Source organism: Sminthopsis crassicaudata, chromosome 5 (genome assembly GCF_048593235.1).
Source record: "Sminthopsis crassicaudata isolate SCR6 chromosome 5, ASM4859323v1, whole genome shotgun sequence".
NCBI lineage: Eukaryota > Metazoa > Chordata > Mammalia > Dasyuromorphia > Dasyuridae > Sminthopsis > Sminthopsis crassicaudata.
Genome location: NC_133621.1, coordinates 252,060,488 through 252,087,833, shown reverse-complemented (window position 1 = coordinate 252,087,833; position 27,346 = coordinate 252,060,488). Strand labels below are relative to the sequence as shown.

At 34.5% G+C, this 27,346-nt stretch overlaps 1 protein-coding gene across 1 annotated transcript in view; it reads right to left on the bottom strand.

The window, feature by feature from the left end:
* Window positions 1-225: 225 nt before the first annotated feature.
* The window catches only part of LOC141543968 (uncharacterized), a 277,613-nt gene continuing 250,492 nt past the window's right edge, over window positions 226-27,346 (bottom strand). The window contains exons 3-4 of the mRNA XM_074269624.1: window positions 12,932-13,003; window positions 226-7,049 (exon numbers count right to left, since the gene is read on the bottom strand). Of these exons, the coding sequence (XP_074125725.1) occupies window positions 7,040-7,049; window positions 12,932-13,003 (82 nt within the window). The 3' untranslated portion in view covers window positions 226-7,039. The remainder of the gene's footprint in view (window positions 7,050-12,931; window positions 13,004-27,346) is intronic.

Genomic DNA, 27,346 nt, shown 5'->3' with positions numbered 1-27,346 from the left:
GGCCAGCTAATCCAAAGCCTTGCATGAACATAAATCCTATTACTTTCCTTTATACTTTATTTCCAATAATTTTTCTTCTACTAAAATTCTTGTCTTCAGCTTCTATTATTAGTATATTTTTTTTAATAAATCCACCACCATGATTTATAAGGTCTTCAACTTTTCTACTGCAGCATACATGTCTTTCAATCCCTTCCTAACTTGGACTATTTCAGGATCTAGTGATAACTGTGAGTAGCTATTCCTTTTTTTTTTTTTTTTTAATTTTTATTTTCTGCTTAATAGCATTCTATTTTTTCCAATTACATGTAAAGATAGTTTTCAACAGTCACTTATTATAAGATTTTAAGTTGTAATTTTTTTTCTCATTCCCTCTCTCCCCTATCCTCTCCCCAAGATAACAAACAATCTGATTTAGGTTATACATGTACAAGCATATTAAACATATTTCCTCATTAATCATATTGTAAAAGAAGAATCAGAGCAAAACCCGTGAAAAAGAGGGGAAAAAAGTAAAAATAGTATGTTTCAATCTGTCTTCAGACTCCATAGTTCTTTCTCTGGGTATGGAAGGCAGTTTCCATCATAAATCTTTTAGAATTGTCTTGGATTATTGTATTGCTATGAAGAGATAAGTCTATCAAAGTTGATCATCATACAATGTTGCTTTTACTGTGTATAATGTGGTTCTATTCAGTACACTCAGCATCAGCTTTTTGAAGGTTTTTTGAAATCTACCTGCTTATCATTTCTTATAAAACAATAATATTCCGTTACATTTATGTACCCTAACTTGCTCATCCATTCCCCAATTGATGGACATCCCCTTAATTTCCAATTCTTTGTCACAATAAGAAAAATTGCTATAAATATTTTGTATCTGTGGGTCCTTTCCCCCTTTTTATGATTTCTTTAGTATATAGATCTAGTAGTGGTATTTGTTGGGCAAAGAATAGTCACAATTTTATAACCATTTGAGTATAGTTTCAAATAATTCTTCAGAATGATTGGATAATACATCACTCTATCAAGAATGTATTAATATATGAAGTAGTTGTTCCTGTTACAATTCATGGACCATATCTAGTGTGTTTCCTATGAATAATCAACCAGCTTTTAGTCAAGACCTTTATTAAGATACTATACAGAAAAAAGTGTTACTATAAAACATTCCCCTCAAACTCTAGGGTATACACTTCCACAAATACATATAGCATCCACAGAAAGAATATATTCAAACTTAGAAGATAATAATAATAGAACTCTCAATTCTGTGACCCCCAAGCTTCTTTTTCTCTTAGAAAAAATTTTATGAAGCCATCTTTAGGCATAATGTCTGCTAGGTAGGCAACCCCAAAAGTTATCTCATTTTCTGAAATTATAACCAGCACTCTTACTCTGAAGAGTCATGTTCAGTGAAGTTTCTTTCTCCTTCCAATGACATTTTCAGAACTATATCCTCTGGGGCATACTTCTGATCTCAGTTGGATGCATTTTTTTTTCCTTCTGAAACAGTAGTATCAATGTCATGGAAAGGTGGGGGATGAGAGGGGGAGACTGGGATAAAGAACGCCCCTTTTGACCTCACCAGTGGGAATTTTCCTCACAAAGTTCTCTTGACAGCCTAGACTCCAAACTGCAAAAATTTAGCTAGCTCTACCCAGAGGTGGACCTACCTTGTCTGATAAGCCAATCTCTTCTTAACCCAAAAAATGGATTCATACCTCCTAAAATAATTGCAGTATATAAATTCTTCTTATTTATACAGTAGAACTTCATCAAGTATAACTAGGGAAACTTATATGAGGAGACAAACTCCTTTTTTATGATCTCCAAAACTTCATAGCTATACAAATAACTATACCAATTTAGAACAGAGATGATATATATTGAATAATGGGAGACAAAGTTTACCATGAGAAATAGAGGGACAGAGATAAGGCTTTGAAGATGAAAACTGTTCTGTTTGATTCAGAGAGCAAAACCAGGAACAATGAATTAAAATCAGAAAAAAAAAATTACACTTAATATCAGAGGGGGAAAAAAAGAAAAATTTCCTAACAATTTGAGCTGTCTGTAATATTATGAATTGTCTTGGGAGATAATAGTTTCTTCCCTATTTGAGTCTTTTGGCATGGATATATGTTATGGTGAGGATTCCTTTTCAGGTATCAATTGGGCCAGATGGCTGCTCAGGGAGGTCCTTCCCACATCTAAAGTTTGGCTATTTTACAAAATGCTCTAGAGAAAGCAATATGTAATAAAACTGAAAAGACTGGTGGGGCCAGATTGGGCAGCATGTGAAAAGCTAAATAAATGAGTTAATATTTTATCAAAAGGGCAAAGAGGAATTCACTTAAAGACAATTACTTTGAAAGCAGGATGGGCTGGAGTGCTTTAAGCCTTGAGGAAGGAAGGTTATCTTAATTTGGAGACTATTGCAATCATCTAAGCAAAAAAGGAGCAGCTAGATGATACAGGAGATAGAGCATCTCCTGAAGTCAGGAGGACCTGAGTTCAAATCTGGCCTCAGACACTTAATATTTCCTAACTGTGTGACCATGGGCAAGTAACTTAACCCCAATTGCCTCAGCAAAAAGAAAAAAATGAATTTCAATAATTATAATAATAATAATGATAATCTAAGCAAAAGAGGATGTGATCCTAAATCAAGGTGGTGGCTGTGTAAATGGTTGTTTGATTGCTTGTTGTCCTTCATTCTCGAAAAGGACCAAAATGGCAGTACTATGTTAGAGCTAAGTTATAGTCTGTCTGAATTTGTCTAAGCATACCAATATGAGCTCAGAATGCTCTGCCATGGGTCATTCTCTAACTTTGTGCATCATGAGTTTCTTCTGATCTGTTCCAATTCTGTTTTGCTTATAGAATACCATCTCTGATAAGAACACCCCTTGCTAAGTGGTCCTGCACCAGTGTATCTCTCATGTCATGCAATCAATTCTAAAGTTCTTAAGAGAGACCTTGAGAGTTTCCTTATAATCGCATTTTTTTTTGTTCTACCATGTGAGTGCCTGTGTGAGCTGTATCCTTTTTGGCAAAGATACACTTGGCATTCAAATGATGTGGCCAGCACAACAGAGTTGTGCTCACCACAGTAGTTTAGTTAAAGAAAGTACCTCATTGTCTAGCATCTTATCCTACTGAGTGATCTTCAGAATCTTTCAAAGACAATTCAAATGAAAGAGATTCAGTTTTCTGGAATGGCGCTGGCACACTGTCCAGGTTTCACAAGCCTACAACAATGAAGTCAGCCTAACAGCTCTATAGACCTCCAGTACAATACCTCTCCTCATCTACATTTTCCTTCAGATCCTCCCAAACACTGAGCAAGCTCTGGCAAATCATGTGTCAATCCCATTATCAATATGGACATCCCAGGAAAGTATATTGCCAAAGTAAGTTAACTTATTCACAGCATTCAGAACTTCTCAATTTGATGATGTGATGCTAATGGAGCACCCATGTTTTCTTGTTAGGCCAAAATTAGCACAAACAGTAAGATACAAAGGTAGAAGAAGCCAAGATTTGGCAACCGATTGGACATGGGTTATGGAGAGTGAGGAGTTGAAAATAATGTGGTGATTACAAGCCTGAATGATTAGCAGGATGGCAGTTTGAAATTTGGAAGAAATGATAATGGAAAGTTTTAGGGAAAATATTAAGGTTTCTTCTAGCTTTATTCTATGAAAATATCTATGGGCTTACTTTAAAAGCTTAATTTTGACATTTGTATTGGTTAGCATGAATTTTTCTTTGTGCCCACTTTTAAGAGCTTTCCAGTCTCTCTTTCCATGCCACCTAAGGAAGAGGAGGGAAAGAAAAGAGCACAGGCTATTGTTGCTGTTCTTCCTTCATTCTTGAATAGTATCAATGACATCGGGGCCATAGACGTAAAAAGTCAGTGACCTTACTCTTCTCTAGAGAAATCCAAGTCTAGTGGCAAAATAGAAGTTAGGACAACTGGCGACAACCATTTAGAAGAGGCAAAATGGCACACAGAGGGGGCAGCTGGGTGGCATAGTACAGGGCTTCTTAAACTTTTTCCACTTGAGGCCCCTTTTGAACTGAGAAATTTTAAATGACTCCAGGTATATAGGCATATAAAATAGGCATACAAATCAAATATTAACTGATAATACTCATAATTCCATTATCCCTACATTCAGCTATATGACCACATGTGGGATCACAAGGCACAGTTTTAAGAAGCTTTGGCAGAAGCATGATGAATATGGAAATATGTTTAGAAGAATTGCACATGTTTAACCTGTGTTAAATTGTTTATCATCTTGGGGAGGGAGAAGATAGAGAGAAAGGGAGAAAAAATTGGATAACAAGATAAAGGTGAATGTTGAAAACTATCTTTGCTTGCATTTGAAAAAATAAAGTGGTTGGGGGAAGGTGGGGTGGTAGTGGTGATGGTAGGGATAGAGGAGGAGCAGGAGGAGGAGGAGCAACAGCAGCTTTGGCATAGTGGTGGATAGAATGCTGGGCCCGGAGTCCAACAGATTTGTTTTCCTGAGTTCCTGATTTCAAGTCCTAATGTCTGATCTCAGACACTTAGCTCTGTAACCATTGACAAGTCACTTCATCCTGTTTGCCTTAGTTTCCTCATAGGTAAAATGAAGAAGAGACAGAAATGGCAAACTATTCTAGTATCTTTGCCAAAAAAAACTCCAAACTCACTAAGAGTTAGACATAACTGAAAAAATAACAGAACAACAACAAAATGACTTATAATTAAGTGCTGAGTCTTAGGATTCTTACTGAGCTGAGCCTCCCCTACCCATCCCAAAGCAAGTTCAACCCTAGATTATATACAGGAAATTTAATTGCTAGCTACATTTTGACCTGGAAAAACTATACCTCAATCACCTAATTAGTTCATTTAAGCAGGATCAATTTTCTTCCTGAAATTTATAAAGAATTCAGTGAAATAAAATTGCCTGGCAAAGGACATTCTGCTCAGATTCAGGAAGGAGGCATTTGAAGTGATGAGGAAAAAAGTTGCTCACGCAATCAGCTGTATCAACTGAATTAAATCTGGTGTTCAGTGGGATGACAGATGTCATTGCCAGAATGTCCTCATGTCATAAAAGTCTGTCACTGTGTTTTTAAGATTCAGAGGGAGAGCCCTAACCTTCAGAGTGACTACTAAACAAAGAGACAAATATTTAATTGTTAGAAGTCATGCTGTCTTCACATGCATGTCCATTTTTGTCCAACTCTTCCCAACCTAATATTCATGATTAATTCAGTTCTTTTTTTTAAAGTTTATTAAATATCCAAAATTGCCATGCTAGATGCTGCTGCGAAAGCAAAGAGAAGTAAAATGTGATCCCTGACAACAAGGAGGTGACAACTGGACTCAGCAATATCCTGTAACAATGAAAAAAATTACCATTGTCTGGGGCTGTGTGAAGAAAGGGCATAGCTTCAGAGTCTAAGAAGGGAAGAGTGCCACTGTACTCTATCCTAGTCAGACCACAGTTGTGCCATCATTGAGTTTGGATTATCCAAATCCATGAAAAACATTGATTAAAGTAAAGAGAATCCAGAAGATGAAAATCAAAACATGGAGTTGAAGACATAAAAGATTCAATTAAAGGAACTGAATATGTTTAGCCCAGAGCTTAAGGAGGAAAAGCAGGAGGGAAGGCAGGGAGGGAGAAAGAGAGGTAAGGAAAGGAAGGAAGAAAGGAGGGAAGGAGGAAAAGGAGGGAAGGAAGGATGAAGGAAAAAAAGAAGAAAAGAGGAAAGCAAGGAGGATTAAGAATTTATTATGTGAAAAACAGTTCCCATTTTCTAGATAATTTACATTCCAACAAAGGAGACACACATACTGAAGATATTTTTTAAAAAGAGAAGAGTTGGGAAAGAAGTTGTAAGCTATTTTGAAGTATTTGAAAAATAAACTGTTTTGTTTGACTGGAAAGGCAAAACCAAGAAGAATGTGAGGAAATGAGGAGGAAAGATAATTTATACTTATTATTGGGGGAAAAGAAATAATTTTCTAACAATCTGAGCAGTCCATAGGAAAAATGGGCTGCCTTGAGAGGTAGTAAGATTTATTTGAAGTCTTTAGCCAGAGGAAAGTTGAACCCTTTTCTAGTTAGTTATGGGAGGGGGATTCTTTTTCATACTAGTTCATACTAGGCTAGATGGCTACTGAGGGTGGTTCCTTCCATATCTAAAATGCTATGATAAGAGTTTGCTTATCAGGATATGATACAATTATAAATAAAGTTTAGTATGAGATAGGGAAGCAAAGGAGAGACAAAGGAGATGGATTTTAGGAAAATTTGAGACAATAGAGAACTAGATCACCCATGTGGAATTGGTGATGATGGGACTTAGGTTAAGCCAGAAAGAGAAAACAACAAAATTCTGAAATCTGGAGATAAAGAGTCATGGAGGGAAGACTGCATTAATGCATTAAACCTCAAAGACTTGTGGAAAGCAGGTAGTAAGTAGTTCAGTGTAGCTAGAACACAATCTGGGCAAAATAATAATGAGAAAATGAAATTAGAACCAAATTGTGTAGAAAGGATGCCATTACTAACTTTAACATTATGGGATTCAATACTTTTTTCATGTTCCTTGTATATGATATTCCATTCCCACCTCCAAGCATTTGAACTCACCATTTCCCCTACGTAGAATATTTTTTCTCCTATTCTCTATTCTGGTTTTCCTGGCTTCCTTCAGGAATCAGTTCATATCCCACCTTCTCCAGGAGGGTTTTCCTTCCCTATTACTAGTATCTTCCCTCTGAGATTATCTTTCATTAGCTATGTATAGATCATATATATTATTTGCCTATTGTCTCTCCCATTAGAATGTGGAATTCTTGAGGACCCAGACTATGTGACTTACCACAATGCCTGGCAAAGAATAAAGACTTGAAAGTCTGGTGGCTGATTTGACTTTCCCATTTTTCCTTCCTCCAATCCATCTCCAATCCAAAGCAGCTGTAATCCTCTCATTCTCCCATTAAATAAAACCTTTCAATGCCCCACTATGGTTCCCTAAAATAAAATTCAAATTCATTAAACTCATTCAAGAACTCCCACCACCATCTTCATCTCAACATCCTTAGTCTTTCTAAGCTTAGACTAGGATAGAGCAAAGAGCTCTTAATCAAATTTCTATTTTTGAGAGTGCCCAAGTTTATCATCACTTCATTTCCTACCAGGCAACATACTTTTAGAGTGTACTTCACCATTATGCACTCTCACTGGGTACCTCCCCACAATATTTTTTCTAGCAGCTTGCAATATTTTTTTCCTTTGTCTGATGGTTCTTGAACTTGGCCAATATATTTCTTGGCGTTTTGATTTTAGCGTCCTTTTCAGTAGGTAATTGATGTATTTTTCAATGTCTATTTTACCCTCCGTTTCTAAAATGTCTGGGCAGTTCTCTTTGATAATTCCCTGGAAAATAGTGTCCTCACATTTTTCAGGGAATCCGATTATTCTCATATTGTCTCTCCTGGATCTATTTTCCAGGTCTGTTGTCTTCCCAAGAAGGTACTTGACATTCTTTTTTTTTTTTTTTTTTTTTTTTTTTTTTTTAATTTTTTATTTTATTTTATAATTATAACATTTTTTGACAGTACATATGCATGGGTAATTTTTTACAACATTATCCCTTGCACTTACTTCTATTCAGATTTTTTCCCTTCCTCCCCCAACCCCCTCCCCCTGATGGCAAGCAGTCTTATATATGTTAAATATATTACAGTATAATTTAGATACAATATATGTGTGTAGAACCGAATTTTTTGTTGCACAGGAAGAATTGGATTCAGAAGGTAAAAATAACAGTTTACATTCATTTCCCAGTCCTTTTCTGGATGTAGCTGGTTCTGTCCATCATTAATCAATTGGAATTGGATTAGCTCTTCTCTATGTTGAAGAAATCCACTTCCATCAGCATACATCCTCGTACAGTATCATTGTTGAAGTGTATAATGATCTTCTGGTTCTGCTCGTTTCACTCAGCATCAGTTGATGTAAGTCTCTCCAAGCCTCTCTGTATTTCTCCTGTTGGTCATTTCTTATAGAACAGTAATATTCCATAACATTCATATACCATAGTTTACCCAACCATTCTCCAATTGATGGACATCCATTCATCTTCCAGCTTCTAGCCACTATGAAAAGGGCTGCCACAAACATTTTGGCACATACAGGACCCTTTCCCTTCTCTAGTAGTTCCTTGGGGTATAAGCCCAGTAGTAGTATGGCTGGGTCAAAGGGTATGCACATTTTGATAACTTTTTGGGCATAATTCCAGATTGCTCTCCAGAATGGTTGGATTCTTTCACAACTCCACCAACAATGCATCAGTGTCCCAGTTTTCCCACAGCCCCTCCAACATTCATCGTTATTTGTTCCTGTCATTTTAGCCAATCTGACAGGTGTGTAATGATACCTCAGAGTTGTCTTAATTTGCATTTCTCTGATCAATAGTGATTTGGAACACTCTTTCATATGAGTGGAAATAGTTTTAATTTCATCATCTGAAAATTGTCTGTTCATATCCTTTGATGTACTTGACATTCTTTTCCATTGTTTCATTTTTCTGGTTTTGCTTGACTGATTCTTGGTGTCTCCTGGAGTCATTGACTTCTATTTGTTCGATTCTGATTTTCAATGATGTATTTTCTTCACTCACTTTTTTTATGTCTTTTTGTAATTGTCCAATTGAATTTTTAAGTGAGTTTTTTTGTTCTATGGAATTTTTTTTCCATTTCACCAATTTTCTTTTTTAGAGAGCTATTTTCTTTTTCCAACTCACTAATTCTGTTTTCCTTAGAGTTGTTTACCTTTTCCAATTTGCTAATTTTGTTTTTCAATGATTTGATTTCTTTATCCACTCTGTCTTTAAATGTGTGGGATGACTTCTCCAGACTCTCTTGCCAAGCTTCCCTTTCCTTTTTCCATTTCTCTTCTAGCTCTCTTGTGAGAGCATTTTTTATTTCCTCTATGACTATTTTGTGTATTGAGGTGCAGATCATATCCCCCTTTGGGGATTCCTCTGGAGACAGTCTGTTTTAGCCTCCTCAGGGCTTAAAGTCTGCTCTCTATCCATATAGAAGCTATCAATGGTTAGAGCTCTTTTAAATTTTTTGTTCATTTTGTCAGAGAAGAATCAAAGAAAACAAATTAATAAGGAAAACAAATGATCTTCTTTTGGGGGTGAGGTGGGGCTGGATGGTGTTATGGGGCTTCCTCTACAGACTGCGGGAGACAGCAGCAAGGCACAAGGACAGCAATAGCTGCGCTGTGTCTATGCTCTGAGGTTCTGAGGCTCTAAGAACGTTCTGAGTCACTCCAGGTGAGGGTAAGGGTGGCCAGGTCCAGAGAGACACTAGCTTTTCAGGGTTTTATTCTTTACCTTCTGTGTTTACAGCTTCTCTGCTGATCCTGGCTTGCTGCCAAGACAGAATATCCACACAAAGGTCATTCCAAAAAAATGGCAGAGATCAAAACCCATCCCCCTACAGGTCTTCACAGTATGAGCTGCTTTGCTCTTGCTGTTTGCCCTCAGCCTGCCCGGTTCTGTTCGTTCCCTCCCTGGAGCAAAAACAGACCTTTTCTGTTGAATTTCAAGGACGTCTTCTGTTGGTAATTATTTGTGGGTTTTATTCTGGTCAAGCATTAATTCTGAGGCTTGTCATGAAATAAATTCTGAGAGAAAACATGGAGCTCAAGCAACTGTGTGCCTCTTCTCTGCCATCTTGGCTGGAAGTCCCCGCTAATTATTTTTAAAACATTTTGCAAATCTTAATATACTATGTATGTCCTAGTCATGATTAGCTATATGTTCTAGCAATAATTATCTTGATAGGTGGATTGTGTGATTTCTTTTCATTCTGTTTATAATTATATTCTAGATTACTAACAAAATTTGGTTGAAATAAATATTTCACAATATAACTATGCATTTATTAATTTGCCACATAGCATATTATAATAACATTTAAATAGTGCATACTATGCGTTAGGCATACTTTTACAATTATTATCTCATTTGATGCTCTCAATATGCCTTGATGTGTAACTGCTATTATTATTCTCATTTTGCACTTGGGGGAATTGAAGCAAACAGGGAATAAATGACATGCTTAGGAACAGACAACTACTAAGTATCTATGGCCAAATTTGAACTCTGATCTCCTGACTTCAGTAACAATTCTCTATCTACTGCCTGTTCTTGAAACAAAAAATCACTGGGCTCCTTTTAATATAAATAAGCTTGTCAAAACTGATCTCAGAACAATTGTTTCAGTAATCTTTATACTAAACAACATTGTATTCTACCTTGGAATTTAAATTATATTATAACTACCTACTTCAAGATTTTTTGAAGAATCCAATAATTAAAGTTGAATTGAAAATTTCAGCTATAAAAACATCTTATTGATTCACTTTATTTCCATCCACAGGTTTTTTAGACTTAACATTTTTTAGAGAGACCAGTTCTTAGCTTGGACAATTTACAATAAATAATGGAGTTTGAAAATCAGTAAATATTCACATCCACTCATTGTAGGAGGAGCAAATTGAGAATGAATTTAGCTCTAGAGCTAATAAAACAAAGTGATTTGTTAAAGAAAATAAAACTTCTAATAATGTGAGAAAATTTTTAAAAGCCTTATTAGATTTTATATTGTCCCTTCAGTGCTTTATATAATTGTAAAGCATTGATTATACAATGCATAATAATATGAAATAATTCATTAACATCTGTTTTTCCTTGGTCTTACTCCAATGCCTGAAGCTTGGTATCTACTGAGGAAAAAGTCTGTAGTATTTTTTCCATCTGAGATCTGACATCAAAGGATGCTTGGATTTCTATGGAATAATACATTCCTGACTTGTTGGGAACAATAATATTATAAGAAGTCAAAAGAAGGATACTTGTGAAATATTTTGGCATTTTCTGCCTCATTTCTCTTTGAATGTTTTATACAAAAAAAGCTAATTTGAATTTCTTGGCTTTGAAATTTTCAAGAGACTGATTTGGCAAACTGAATTCTTGGACTTAAGATGATAAAGTCATTGAGAGCACATTACAGAATTGGGAAACTTTCTAGATGAACATGATTGTAATCTAGAGGGTTTGTTTAACAATCATTAGGGAATTTTTAGTGCTCTGTATAGAAATAGCAGATGTGTCTGATGAATAAATAAGGAAGTTGATAGAATACCTGCTCTGGAGTCAGGAAGACATATGTTTAAATCTCAGCTTCAGACACATATTAATTAACGTGACCTGGGTAAGTCACTTAATTTTATTTGCCTCAAAGATTGGGAGAAGCCAAGATGGTGGAGTGGACACACGTGTCTTTCTGAACTCTCCTTTACCTTCAAAAAGTTGTTTTTTTGAAAATCAGCATTGGAATTAGTGTTTGACTATCAAAACTCACGAATATTGGGAATACAACACATTACCAACAGAAATAATCTCAAAATTCACCAGAAAAGATGTTTTTTGCTGGCACATGGGGATGGAACAGTGCTAGGCCAGGAACAGAATCAGGAAAGTAGGCAGTGAGAGCATGGGAAACAGTTCACACTAAGCAAACTAAAGGGGGCAGGGTGTGGTCCTTGCAGGCTGAAAATTTGAAGGGAGAACTTTACCACAGTGTCGGCTACTCTGCTCTGGCATCAAGCCAGTAGATCAGAGAGACTGTAAACAAAGGGGATAAAGACTATAACCCCCAAAATGCTAGAATCAATTAGGACCTGGTGACCCAGCACTGGGAGGACTAAGTGCTATCTAAGTGTGCAATGCTGAACTCAGCACAGATGCTAATCCCAGCATAGCAACTGCTATCCAACTACTGCTTCACTGCTACTTCCTATTGTCTGTTAATGAAGCTCAGTAACCACACATTGCCCCCAAAGCAAACTGCAGCGTTTTATTTTGTTTTGTTTCGTTAAAATGAGTAAAAAAGGCAAAGCAGGCTCTAACTATAGATAGTTTCTATACTAATAGAGAGCAGACTTCAAACTGTGAGGAGACTAAAAGCAGATTGTCTCCAGATGAAGTCCCAAATGGTGATATATATATATAACCTGCTGTTCATCACACAAGGCTCTCATAAAAGAAATTTAAAAGGCTCTTTAAAAAGAGCTAGAAGAAAAATGGGGAAGGAAAGGAAAGGGAAGCTTTGCAAGAAGGAGTGGATAACTCATCATACTCATTAAAAGATAGAGTGGATAAAGAAATCAACTCCGTGAAAAACAGAATTAGTGAATTGGAAAAAGAAAATAATTCATTAAAAATTGAAATTGGAATTGTTGAAATGGAAAAAAATTCCATAGAACAAAACAACTCATTTTAAAACTCAATTGGACAATTACAAAAAGGAATAAAAAAGTAAATGAAGAACATAATTCATTAAAAATGAGAATTGAACAATTGGAAATGACTCGAGTAGACACTAAGAATCAGTCAAACAAAACCAAAAAAATTTAAAAATAGGAAAAAAAAGTTAAATACCTACTTGGGAAAACAATGGATATGGAAAATAGTTATAGGAGAGATAATCTAAAGATTATTGGACTCCCTGAAAATCATGATGAAAAAAAAAGAGCCTAGACACTATTTTTCAGGAAATCATCAAAGAAAACTACCCAGATGTTATAAAAACAGAAGGTAAAATAGACATTGAAATAATTCATTGATTAGGAGAAATATTGTGGCTAAATTTTAGAACTATCAGACCAAGGAAAATATACTACAAGCAACTAGGAAAAAAAAACAATTCAAATACAGATGAGCTACAATAAATAATACTCAGAATCTAGCAGCATGTATATTAAAGGATCAAAGGGCCTAGAATCTGATATTCTAAAAGGCTAAGAAACTTTGTATGCAGCCAAGAATAACTTACCCAGCCAAAGTGAGCATTTTCTTGCATGGAAGAAGATGGATATTCAATGAAATAGGCGAATTCCATTGATTTCTGATGAAAAAAACAGAACTAAATAAAAAGTTTGATCTCCAAACATAGGACTCAAGAGAAGCATAAAAAGGTAAAAAGAACTCTTGAGAACTATATTTCTGTTATTAGTATACATAGAGTATATACATAACTGTTAAAATATAAAAAGGTAAAAAGGAAATTGTACCAGAAAAAGGGAAAAGTGGAGATACTACATCTCACAAAGAGGCAGAGGAAACCTATGAACATAGTGTGAATCTTATTCTCATCACAACTGGCTCAAAGAGAAATATTAGACATATTTGATTTACAGAGAAACTTCTCCCACCTCACTGAAAATTTCTTTTTGCTCTCTTGTAAGACACGAGAGCCTTGTGTGGTGGGTGTCAGATTACATCCACCTTTGGGGTTTCATCTAGAGACAATCTCTTTTTAGTCTCCTCAGGGTTTGAAGTCTGCTCTCTATCAATATAGAAGTATCTATAGTTTGAGCCTGCTTTATCTTTTTACTCATTTTGAAAAAAACAAACAAACAAACAAACAAAAACCTGCAGTCTGTTTTTAGGACAGTGTGGTATCACCAAGCTTCCTCTACAGACAATAGAATTAGCAGTGAAGCAGTAGTAGGACAGCAATGGCTGTGCTGGGATCAGCAGCTGCACTGAGATTAGTGTCTATACTGTGGTCAGCTTCTGTCTAGTGCCCAATGTCTGTGTGCTGAGATCATGCTGAGTCCCTCCCAATGCTGGGTGGGTGTGGCTAGGTCCCAAGAGACTCTAATGTTTTGGGATTATAGTCTTTACCCTTTGCATTTATAGCTTCTCTGCTAATGTACTGGCCTGCTGTCTGAGCAGAATAGCCAACAGTGTAGTAAAGTTCTCCCCCCAAATTTTCCATTAGCTGAGACCACACCCTGCCCTCCCTCTGGTCTGCTCAGTGTGAGCTATCTTCTGTGTTCTCACTGCCAACATGCCTGACACTCTGTCTGACCTAGCCTTCCCCACCTGTGAGCAAAAACAGACGTTTTCTGGCAAATTTTGGGAATATCTCCTATTGGTGATATGTTGTATTCCCAGTATTCATGGTATTTGACAGTTAAGCACTATTACAAGACAGTTTCTTAGAAGAAGTAATCTGAGAGTAAGGAAGAGCTTAGATACACATATGTGTCCCCTCTGCCATCTTGGCTCTGCCCCTTCAAATTGTTAGTCTTAAAAATGAAAAGGGAGAACTTGCCACTAATAAAGCAGGAATTAGAACAATGATTAGAAGTTACTTTGCCTAATGTTATGCCATTAAATTTGATAACTTAAATGAAATGAACAAATACCTTCAAAAATATAGGTTGCCCAGAGTAACAGAGGAAGAAGTAAATTGATTAAACAGTTCAATTTTAGAAAAAGAAATAGAACAAGCTATTAATCAACTACTTAAGAAAAAATCTCCAGGAAAAGATGGATTTCCATGTGAATTCTACCAAACATTTAAAGAAGAATTAACTCCAATGCTATATAAACTATTTGAAAAAATAGGGATTGAAGGAGTCATACCAAATTCCTTTTATGACACAGATATGGTATTAATACCTAAACCAGGTAGGATGAAAACAGAGAAAGAAAATTATAGGCCAATCTCCCTAATGAGCATTGGTGTAAAAATATCAAACAAAATATTAGCAAAAAGATTACAGAAAATCAGCCCCAGGATAATACAGCATGACCAGATAGAATTTATACTAGGAATTCAGAGCTGGTTCAATATTAAGAAAACTATTAACATAATTGACTATATCAATCACCAAATTAACAAAAATCATATGATCATCTCAAAAGTATTTGATACAATACAATATATATATATATATATATATATATATATAAAATATATATATATATATATATATATATATATATATATATATATATATATATATATATATATATATTTCTCTTAAGAACACTAGAAAGTATGGGAATAAATGGACTTTTCCTTAAAAATTGTCAATAGCATCTATCTGTAATGGTGATAAACTGGAACCATTCCCAATAAAATGAGGAGTGAAACAAGGTTGTCCATTATCACCATTACTATTCAATATTGAATTAGAAATGCTAGCTTTGGCAATAAGAAATGAAAAAGATATTAAAGGAATTAGAGTAGGTAATGAGGAAAACAAATTATCACTCTTTGCAGATGCAATGATGATATACTTAGAGAACCCTAAAGATTCTGCTAAAAAGCTATTAGAAATAATCCACAATTTTAGCAAAGTTCCAGGTTACAGAATAAATCCACATAAATCCTCAGCATTTTTATTCATCACCAACAAAATCCAATAGAAAGAGATACAAAGAGAAAACCCATGTAAAATAACTACCAATAGTATAAAATATTTGGGAATCTATCTGCCAAAGGAAAGTCAAGAAGGATATAAGCAAAACTACAAAACACTTTCCACACAAATAAAGACAGATCTAAACAACTGGAAAAATATTAAGTGTTCTTGGATAGGCCCAGCAGATATAATAAAGATGACAAAACTACCTAAACTAATCTATTTATTTAGTGTTATACCAATCAGACTCCCAAGAAACTACTTTGATGACCTAGAAAAAAAATAACAAAATTCATCTGGAAGAACAAAAAGTCAAGAATTTCAAGGGAACTAATGAAAAAAAAAAGCTGTAGCTGATCTAAAATGATATTATAAAGCACCAAAAACATTTGTTATTGGCTAAGAAATAGACTAATTGATCAATGGAATAAGTTAGGTTCACAGGACAAAATAGTCAATAACTATAGCAATCTGGTGTTTAACAAACTCAAAGATCCCAATAAGAATTCACTATTTGACAAAAACTGCTGGAAAACTGGAAATCAGTATGGCAGAGACTAGGCATGGACCTACACTTGAGATCATACACTAAGATAAGATCAAAATTGGTTCATGATTTAGGCATAAAGACTGAGATTATAAATAATTAAAAGAACATAGGATAGTTTACCTCTCAAACTTGTGGAAGATGAAGGAATTTGTGATCAAAGAAGAACTAGAGATCATTACTGATCACAAAATAGTAAATTTTAATTATATCAAGTTTAAAAATTTTATACAAACAAAACTAATGCAAACAAGATTAGGAAGGAAGCAATAAACTGGGAAAACATTTTTACAGTTAAAGGTTCTGATAAAGGCCTCATTTCCAAAATATATAGAGAACTGATTCTAATTTATAAGAAATCAAGCCATTCTCCAATTGATAAATGGTCAAAGGATATGAACAGGCAATTCTCAGATAATAAAATTGAAACTATATCCACTCATATGAAAGAGTGTTCCAAATCACTATTGATCAGAGAAATGTAAATTAAGACAACTCTGAGATATCATTACACACATGTCAGATTGGCTAAGATGACAGGAAAAGATAATGGCAAATGTTGGAGGTGATGTGGAAAAAGTGGAACACTGATGCATTGTTGGTGGAGTTGTGAATGGATTCAATCATTCTGAAGAGCAATTTGGAACTATACTCAAAAAGTTATAAAACTGCGTATAACCCTTTGATCCAAGACTGTTACTACTGGGTTTATATGCTAAAGAGATAGATATTAAAGAAGAGAAAGATCCACATGTGCAAAAATATTTGTGGCAGCCCTTTTCATAGTGGCTAGAAATTGGAAGTTGAATGGATGGCTATCAATTGGAGAATGGCTGAGTAAATTGTGATATATAAATGTTATGGAATATTATTGTTCTATAAGAAATGACAAGCAGAATGAATACAGAGAGGCTTGGAAAGATTTACATGAACTGATGTTAAGTAAAATGAGCAGAACCAGGAGATCATTATACACTTTAACAACAATACTATATGAGGATCAATTCTGATGCAAGTGGCTATCTTTGGTAAGGAAAGCATCCAAATCAGTTCCAATTGATCAGTGATGAACAGAACCAGCTACATGTAGCAAAAGAACACTGGGAAATGAGTATGGACTTCAACATAGCATTTACACTCTTTCTGTTATTGTTTGCTTGCATTTTTGTTTTTCTTCCCAGATTATTTTTTACCTTCTTTCTAAATCCGATTTTTCTTCTGCAACAAGGTAACTGTATAAATAGTTAACTGAATAATAGGTAACTGTATAAATATATTGTATTTAATATATGCTTTAACATGTTTAACATGGATGGACTGCCTGACATCTAGGGGAGAGGGTGGAGGGAAGGAGAAAAAGTGGAACAAAAGTGTTTGCAAGTGTCTATGTTGAAAAATTACCCATGCACATGTTTTGTCAATAAAAACCTATAATAATAATAATAATAATAATAATAATAATAATAATAATAATAATAATAATAATAAAATTCTATTTTTGCCTCAATTTCCTTATCTGCAAATGAGTTGGAGAAGAAAATGGCAAACCTCTCCAGTAACTTTACCAAGAAACTCCAAATCAGGAACACAAAGAGTCAGACTGTACTGAAAAATAACTGAATAGGGACTCATCACACTACATAATTACTGAGGAATCATCTAATCTTAACAATGTTTTGTTTTTTGTTTTTGTTTTTGTTTTTTTCCTGAGGCTGGGGTTAAGTGACTTGCCCAGGGTCACACAGCTAAGAAGTGTTAAGTGTCTTAGACCATATTTGAACTCGGGGTCCTCCTGAATTCAAGGCTGGTGCTCTATCCACTGCACCACCTAGCTGCCCCCTAATCTTAACAATGTTAAAAACAAATCAGGGGTATTTTCAAAGCATGATGAGACATAAGAATAGGATTTTTGTGAATATGTTTTCTTAAGATTCTAAATTTGATATACATGAGAGACAACATGGATCTATGAAAGTCGTTCAGGATTTGAAATTAAGAAGCTTCAGTTCAAAATGTGATTCATTTAATGCAGAATTGGGATGTCTATGGATGTTTCATTTGACTTCTCTAGTCTCAGTTATTTTAAGTGCCAAAATGAGGGAGTTGGATAAAATTGCTTCTGGAGTCCTTTCCAACACTAAATCATTGATCCTATATGAAGACATCTTGACTGAGTCAACACTAGCCAGAACATTGGGAGTGGGAAAGTCTTGCCTGATACTGCAAACTTGGCTACAGGTTTTGAACCTAGAAGTATCTGGGCTAGTTGATCTCTGAAGTACCTTCCAGGTCGGACATTTTTATAAATTCTGTGTATTGAAAATACAATTTGGTGTATTGAACCTGGACCAGCATACTTTCTGTCACTCCATGTTATCTCTCTCCCTAATAGACCTCTCTAATACTTTCACAAAGATGGACTCACAAATTTGGTGAACCATTGCTTCCTCAAATCACATAATGTTTAGAGGATACTGAATATATCAAGAAATTTTAATTTGTAATAACTTATGTTTCTTCCAGACAAGGTTGGTACAGTCATGGCAGAATAGTTGGTTTCTCATTTAAACACATTGCTATAGAGCATAATGAAAATTTAAAAAACTGTAATTGGCATTATAATGATGTATTCATAATGATGTATGTTTTCTTCAACATAAATTTATAAAATCTAATAGACACAAGCCATCTTTCCAATTCCTTACAAATTGTGCTGCCATCACTGGAGTTTTTAAGGACCCAAGTAGGATACAACTAAAACTTACATGCAGACAATTTGAACTCAACACTTAGCACCAAGATTAATCCTCAAGGATTCATCTTACAACTTCTTGTATAGAGGATTACATGTTTGTTGATCTCCACATAAATTTTGCATAGGAAATAAAAGCCAAGTGGGTTAGAAATGGGTCATAATGAAAATATCAAGCAAGGATACAATTCAAGGGAAACAAGAGTTATAACTTTAAAAGGAAATTTGAACTGATAAATAGACTTACTCAACTCTCCTTGTCCAATGCTATGGATTTTTCTTTATGCTATCATAATTATCAATGTACGCAGCTTTGTGGAACAATGGTCAAGAAGACCTCAGTTCAAATCTGCCTCCAAAGCCTTACTAGCTGTGTGACCCCGAGAAAGTCACTTAGCACTGTCTCAATTTTCTTTTCTGTAAAATGAGCTAGAGAAGAAAATGACAAAACATTTCCATATCTTTGCCAAGAAAACCCTAAAGAGGATCACAAAGTGTTAGAAATGAATGAACAAAATCATAATGCATAATTATTTCCATTAAGCAACTTGTTTTTTTCAAGGAAATTTTAAGGAACTTCCTGAGAGGAATCTCCCTCTACCAAAGCAAATCAATAACTGTGCTACAACTCATAGCCTAGTTACTTGAGACTTTGAGTGGTTAAAAGATTTGTCCGGGATGAATCAGATAGAGACTGAGCTCCCCCTAGCTTGTGTGATCTTAAGCAAGTTTCTGAGCCTCAGTTTGCTTATCTACATAATAGGAATAATAATAGCACCTACTTCATATGATTGTTTCAAGGATCAAAATAATTTATAGGAAATTCTTTTGCAAAATTTTATATAAAAATTAGCTAAAATGCAGATTTTTTAAACACATGCATTTATTAATTGCCTACTATATGTCAGGTACTTCTCTAAGATCTTTACAAATATGATCCTTGCAAGGATTCTTATTTTATAAGTAAGGAAACTGAGGGAGACAACAATTAAGTCACTTGCCTTGGGTCACATAGCCAGTAAGTATTTGAAGCCAAATTTGAACTCAAATCTTCCTGATTCAAAGTCCAGGACTTCATACGCCACCTAACTGCCACCTTCCCCACATGAATCATCATACATTAATTAATCATACTATAGGCTTTCTAATTTTGTGCTAAGAAATGATTCAAAGAAAAATATGTAATGTGAATCACTACCTTGCTTCATCTGGCCTTTAAAAGCTGTTTATAGAAAGTCCGTTTATAGGCTTTGAAAAAGCAAAAGAAAGTGTCCTAGGCATAAGAGAAGAGCAATAAATTGATTTCTTTTGAAATAGCATTTATTAAGCTTCTATTATGTGCTAGGCATTCTGCTACGCACCAAGATACAGACAAAAATGTTACAGTTCCCAACTTCAAGGAATTTAATATATGAATGGAATACATGTGGGTGTATGAGTGTGTGTGTGTGTGTGTGTGTGTGTGTGTATGTGCGTGGGTAGTATATCAATATAATATATATAGAGAGATATAGATATAGATATCTACATATATATATATGTAGATATATAGATATGGCATATATAGAATACTGGATTTCAGTGAAGATAAACACAAAAAATCATGTCAAACATACACCCCCAGAAATTTGGTTGAGGGACCATAAGCATCTAGGATCAATGAAGGTCTATGTATAAACTAGAATTTCAGTTAAGCTTTGATTAGAAAATAGGGATTTTAAGAGGAATGCATTCAAGACATGTAGTAATGAACCATGTCCAAATACAGGATATGCCATGGAAGCAGAAAGCATGAAACTACTTAGCTATTTTGTACCTCTTAGAGTCACAATTAACATTCATTCAGATGCTGACATAGTGTGTCTAACCCCCCTATAATATCTCTGTAATACTTATAGCAAATTATTTCCATAGGATACCTCATTAAGAAAATCATCACAAATTAAATGTAGGCAAATTGGATAGCACACCAAGACTGATAAAATATCTAAGTTTATGAGCGATTTCTGTTATGTTAGGGTAAATCAAAGGACCTAAGCTTTTAGAAAGCACTTTGAAAACAGGATTGCCAAAAAGAGAGAGAGAGAGAGAGAGAGAGAGAGAGAGAGAGAGAGAGAGAGAGAGAGAGAGAGAGAGAAAGAATTTCTCCTTACAGATATTGAGCAACTTCTCATTAAATTCTATAGAGTAGCCCTTTAAGGTATGATACACATATTTCAAGCTTACTCAGAACTTCAGAACTCTATGAGTTTCCATTGCAGCTAATATAGTCTTCCTTTAGCAGTGTTAACAATAGGGCTTTCCTGTGGAGTCATACATGAGTAATTATAACATGATTGATATGCTCATCTTACAGACTCAGTCTAGGTCACAGCCTAGTTAAAAAATAAAATGAAAAAGAAATTTGGAGGTGGAGCCAAGATGGTGGTGTAAAAGCAGGGACTTTGCCTGAGATCGCCCGAACCCCTCCAAGTACTTTTAAATAATGACTCTAAACAAATATTATAGTGGTAGAATCCACAAAAGACAGAGTTAAACAATTTTCCAATCCAAAATAACTTATAAGGTTGATAAGAAAGGTCTATTACAACAGGATGAGAGAGGAATACAGGCTATCCCCAGACCACACCTTAGAGAATAAGTAGCATGCATCCAGTTGACTGAATAAGTGGCAACAGAGGTAGTTTCCAGACCTCTCAGTCTACCAACTATAAGGGATCTGACTATGGATCAAATGCAAGTTTAGGAGGGTCTCTCTGCTGGCACCAGGAGCAGCACTCTGATGCTTTGCTTATAATTGAAGATGGGTTATGGTCCTAGATCTTATTCCCAGGGTGAGAAGGAGCGTTTGACTGCAGGGGAACAGGGGTCTGATCACAGTCCCAGGGTTGAAAAGAGTACTTATGATTGTCCACAAATGCACAGTATAAGAGAGAGTAGTAAATACATCACTAGCTAAGTTATACTACCTTGAAAGAACCAAAAACATCACCAGAATTACCTCTGAAAACAGCTGTAACAAAAAAATCTGAAGCTTGGGAAAGTTCTTCCTCCACTTGGGAAACAGAATCCCACTTTAGCATGAGGTAAAACTCAAGAAATAGCCTAGGAAATGAGCAAATAGAAAAACAAATTCTGAGCATCAAAAGTTACTATTATGACAAGGAAGATCAAAACACACACACACACACACACACACACACACACACACACACACTCAGAAGAAGACAAAGTCAAAATTCCTGCATCCAAAGCCTCTAATTAAAATATGAATTGGACCAAAGAGCTATCAAACTATGCAAACCCTTTGATCTAGCAGTGTACTGGACCTGTATCCAAAAGAGATCATAATAAAGGGAAAAGGATCCACATGTGCAAAAAAATGTAGCAGTCTTTTTTGTAGTAGAAAGGAACTGGAAATAGTGTATGGCTATCAATTGGAGAATGGCTGAATAAGTTATAGTATATGATGTTATAGATTATAAGGATTCTCAAACTATGGCTGGCAGGCCAGATGTAGTCCACTGAGGACTTTTATGTGGACTGCCAGGTTATGGCAAGTGGGCTGAGGGGCAGAGACAGAGTGTGAGTTTTTGTTTTTACTATAGTCTGGCCCTCCAACAGTCTGAGAAACAGTGAACTGGCCCCCTATTTAAAAAGTTTGAGGACCACTGTTATAGAATATTATTATTCTATAAGAAATGATCAGCAGAATAATTTCAGAAATGCCTGGAGAGACTTAAATGAACTGATGTAAATGAAATGAGCAGAACCAAGAGATCATTGTACACAGCAACAGCAAGATTATATACCAATGACCAATTCAGATGAATGTGGCTCTTTTAAACAATGAGGTGAATCAGGCCAATTCCAATAGATTCATGATGGAGAGAGACATTGCACCCAGAGAATGGGCTGTGGGGATTGAATGTCAGCATTTTCACCATGTTTGTTTCTGTTTGCTTGCATTTTGTTTTCTTTCTCATTTTTTTCTCTTTTTGACCTGATTTTTTCTTGTGCAGCATCATAATTGTGGAAATATGTATAGAAGAATTGCACATGTTTAACATATATGGGATTACTTGCTGTCTAGGAAAGGGAATGGGGAGAAAGGAGAGAGAAAAAACATTTTGCAAGAGTGAATGTTGAAAACTATCTTTGCATATATTTTGAAAATAAAAAGCTATTTTCTTAAAAAACTATAAAATACAAATTTGTCTAAGATCATGGAAGAGCAAAAATAGAAAGAAAAGTGAGAGTGATGCAAGAAAATCATAAAAAGAGTCAACACTTTGTAAAGGAAGCACCAAAAAAAAAAAATTGAAGAAAATAACACCTAAAATAAAACAAATGGTAAAAGAGGAACAAAAGTCCAATGAAGAGAATGCTTTGAAAAGCAAAAAAGCCAAATACAAAAATATACAAAAATTCACTGAAGTGAATTTTTTTTTTAAAATTAGAATAGGTCAACTGAAAAGGAAGGTATAAAAGGTCACTGAAGAAAATAATTACTTAAAAGTTAGAATTGGGCAAGTGAAAGCTAATGACTTTATGAGACATTAAGAAACAATCAAAAAATCAAAATGGGGGGGGAAGAAAATGTGAAATATCTTATTGGTAAAATAATCTGGAAAGTAAATCCAGGAGAAATAGACTAAGAATTATTGAAATACCTGAAAGTTATGATAACAAAAATCTGGACATTATCTTTCAAATAATTATTTTTTAAAAACTGTTCTGAGATTTAGCACTAGTGGGTAAAACAGAAATTGAAAGGACCCACTGGTCATCTCTTAAAAGTGATCAGGGGGCAGCTAGGTGGCGCAGTGGATAGAGCACCAGCCCTGAATTCAGGAGGACCCGAGTTCAAATCTGGTCTTCAACACTTAAGTCCTAGTTGTGTGACCATGGGCAAGTCACTTAACCCCAGCCTCAGAAAAAAAAAAAAAAAAAAAAAAAAAAAGTGATCAACAAATGAATACTCCTGGGAATATTATGGACAAATGCAAGAAGAAAACAGAACAAGCAGTCAAAATAGAACAATTCAAATATCATGGAGCCACAGTCAGGATAACACAAGATTTAGCAACTTCTGCATTAAAGGATTAGAAAGTATGGAGTAGAATATTCTAGAGGACAAAAGAGCTAGAATTACAACCAAGAATCACTTACTCATAAAAACTGAGTATAATCATTAAGAAAAAAATAAAGGATTTTCAAGTATTGCTGATGATAAGAACAGAGCTGAATAGAAAATGTGACCTTCAAATACAAGATGCAAAAAAAGCTTAAAAAGATAAATAAGAAAGAGAAATTATAAGGGATTCAATAAGATTAAACTTCTTATATTTCTATGTGGGACAATTATATTTATAACTCCTAAAAACTTTCTCATTATTAGGGCAGTTAGAAAGAGTATACATAGTCAGAAAGCAGAGGTGTGAATTGAATTGAATGTGATGGTATGACTATTTAAAAAAGAAAATGAAGAGATAAGAAAGACGAATATAGTGGGAGAAAGGGAAAAGGAAAGGTATAATGGGATAAATTATCTGGCATATAAGAGACCTAAAAGAGATTTTACAGTATAGGAGGAAACAGGGGGAGTGGGGAAGAGAGCACATAGACTTTACTTTTATCTGAATTGGCTCAAAGAAGGAATAATAAACACACTTATTTGGGTGTAGAATATGTATACAGAGAAGTAAGAAGGTAAGGGAGAAAGGGAAGGTATGGTGGGAAGGTGATAGAAGGGAGGCAGTTTGGGGAAAATAAAAGTCAGAAGCAAATACTTTTGAGAATTGGCAGGATTAAAAGAGAGAGAGTAGGATAAACAGAAGGAAAATATGATGGCAGGAAATACAGAATTGGTAATCAATGTGAAAAAAGTTTTATAGTGAGTTTCTCTGATAAAAGACTTCATTTCTCAAACATATAGAAAACTAACTCAATTTTGTAGAAATAATAACCATTTCTCAGTTAATAAGTGATGAAAGAATATGAACAAACAGTATTCAAAATAATCAAAGCTATGCATAGTCACATATACTATAAATCACTATTGATGACAAAAATGCAAATTAAAATTACAACTTCACACTTATCAGATTGACTAATTGTCAGAAAAAATAACAAATATTGGAGGGAATGTAAGAAAATTAAAATACTAATATACTATTGGTCAACTTGTGTATTTATCAACCATTCTGAAAAGCAATTTGGAACTATGCCCAAAGGGCTATAAAACCATGCATACCTTTGACCAAGTAATACCACTACTAGGTCTGTATTTCAAAGAGACAAAAAAAAAAAAAAAAAAAAAAAGAAAAAGAAAAGAAAAGAAAAAAAACTTATATGTACAAAATATTTAAAGCATTTATTTTAGTAGTAGCAAAGAATTGGAAATTGAGAAGATGTCCACAATTGGGAAATAACTGAACAAGTTGTTGGAATTATGATAGAATATTATTGTGCTTTAAGAAATGATGATCTGGTCACAAAATAGCATTTTCGCTCTTTTTGTTACTGTTTGCTTGTATTTTATTTTGTTTCTCACTTTTTTCTGGTTTGATTTGATTTTTCTTATGCAGCAAGATAATTGTATAAATATGTATGCATATGTTGGATTTAACATATATTTCTACCATGTTTAACATATATTGGACTACTTGCCTTCTAGGGGAGGGGTTGGGGGAAGGGTGGGAAATTGGAACACAAGGTTTTGCAAGGGCTAATGTTGAAGAATTGTTCACACATATGTTTTGAAAAATAAAAAACTTTAATAAAGAAAAAAGAAAGAAAGAAATGATGAACCGGATATTCTTAAAACACACACACACACACACACACACACACACACACACACGGAAAGACTTAGATAACGTAATGCAAAGTGAAATGAGCAGAGAGACAAGAGAAAATTGCACACAATAACAGCAATATTATATGAATGAATAACTTAGCTATTCTCAGCAATATAATGATCCTGAGAAAGAACTAAATGCACATCAAGGATACTTTTAAGTTTATTTTTCTTGGTTTTCTTTCACACAATGAATTATATGGAAATGTATACAAATGTATAATTTATGTCAAATTGCCTGCCTTCTCAGTGGGGGGGAGGAGGAAAGGGAAAAAAAGAATTTGAAACTCAAAGTTTGAAAAAAAATGTTAAAAAAAATTTTTAAACATATAACTGGAGAAAATATTCAATAAGATTTTTAAAGTTATACCTAAGTAAAATGACAGCCAAGCAACAGGAGTGTATTTGGAACAGATGAAGAAATACAAGATGATTAGAAACTGTAGGTGCCAGATAAGAAATGGCCTTTACACAAGTCTTAGAGAGTGATGTGGAGAGTAAGTGAAAGAAATAAGAAATCTTTTATAAACAATAATATTCGTTTTACAATCTAAGGTGCCAACAATAATAACATATAATAAATATATAGGACTTTTAAGATTTGCAAAGTATTATATACACATATACATATGAATACATATATATGTATATTTAATGTGATGACTACGTTAGCACCCTGGATACCTTAGAATCAGCCAGTCAGGATAAGCAAAAGTCCTTGATTTTTATTCTTGGTCTTTTGGGATAGCAGTTAAAGGAATGGTCATAAGAATCTCCACACCTTCTTTCTCTCTCCACTGTCAAAAAATAACTCTCCCTTGTCTTACTCTACCTTCTCATCCCTCTTACACCAACAGATCCAGCCAGTACAGAATAATGGGCAGGGTAATTCTCCAAGCATATGGTAATAGAGTATTGTCCAATTGGTAATTAGCCTCAAGTGCTCAGTCATCTGACCTCAGTGCATCAACTCAGTTTCAGCCCTTTACAAATTTAATACAAATATATCTGTGTATATATACATAGTGATTTGCAAACCTTATAAGTGCAATGTGCTTATGATTTTAAATACATTTTTATCTTAGACATATATAGATAAACACATATATGTACATTGAATGTCCATATATATCTATCTATCTGTATTAGATGTGTAATAGATACATACTCATTTGATTTTCATGATAATCCTGTGAAATAAGTACTTTTGTTATCCCCATTTTACAGATGAGGAAATTGAAGCTGAAATTAAGTGCCTTAAAGGACTTTATCAATTCCTAGAAGAAGATTTCTAATTTCTTAAGGCAAAACAAGTAACTGCCAAGCTGTCCAGAGAGAATGACATTTCTTCAAAAAGTGTCACCCTAGCCAATTTCAGGAAATTATAAGGCCATCAAAAGAGGCCTACTAAAGGAAGACACTTTTTGCTTTCTTTGGAATATAATAGAATTTTTATTCTGTTTATTATCCTGTCGGCCCCAGTTTCTTCAATTGCAAAATAGGAACAATAATAGCACTTAACTCTCAAAGATATAAGAATCAAAAGAAATATTTGCAAAATACTTGGTACAATAAATGCTTAAGATTTTTTTCCTCCTGTTTTTAGTAGAGTAAATCTTTAATATTAGAGTCAGTCATATACTGGATTTAGAGACAGTCTCTAAGTTGGGAAGACATGAATTCAAGTCTTGCTTCAAACAAATACCGACTGGATGACTTTGGGCCAGTTACTTATCCTTTCACTATTCTAAGGCAGTATGTCAAACTCAGATAGAAAATTATATTCCTTAAACTAATATTTTATTTGTCTATCTCTAGAAAGCCAGCTACCTATTGACTTAGAAAACTATATTACTATTCATTATGTT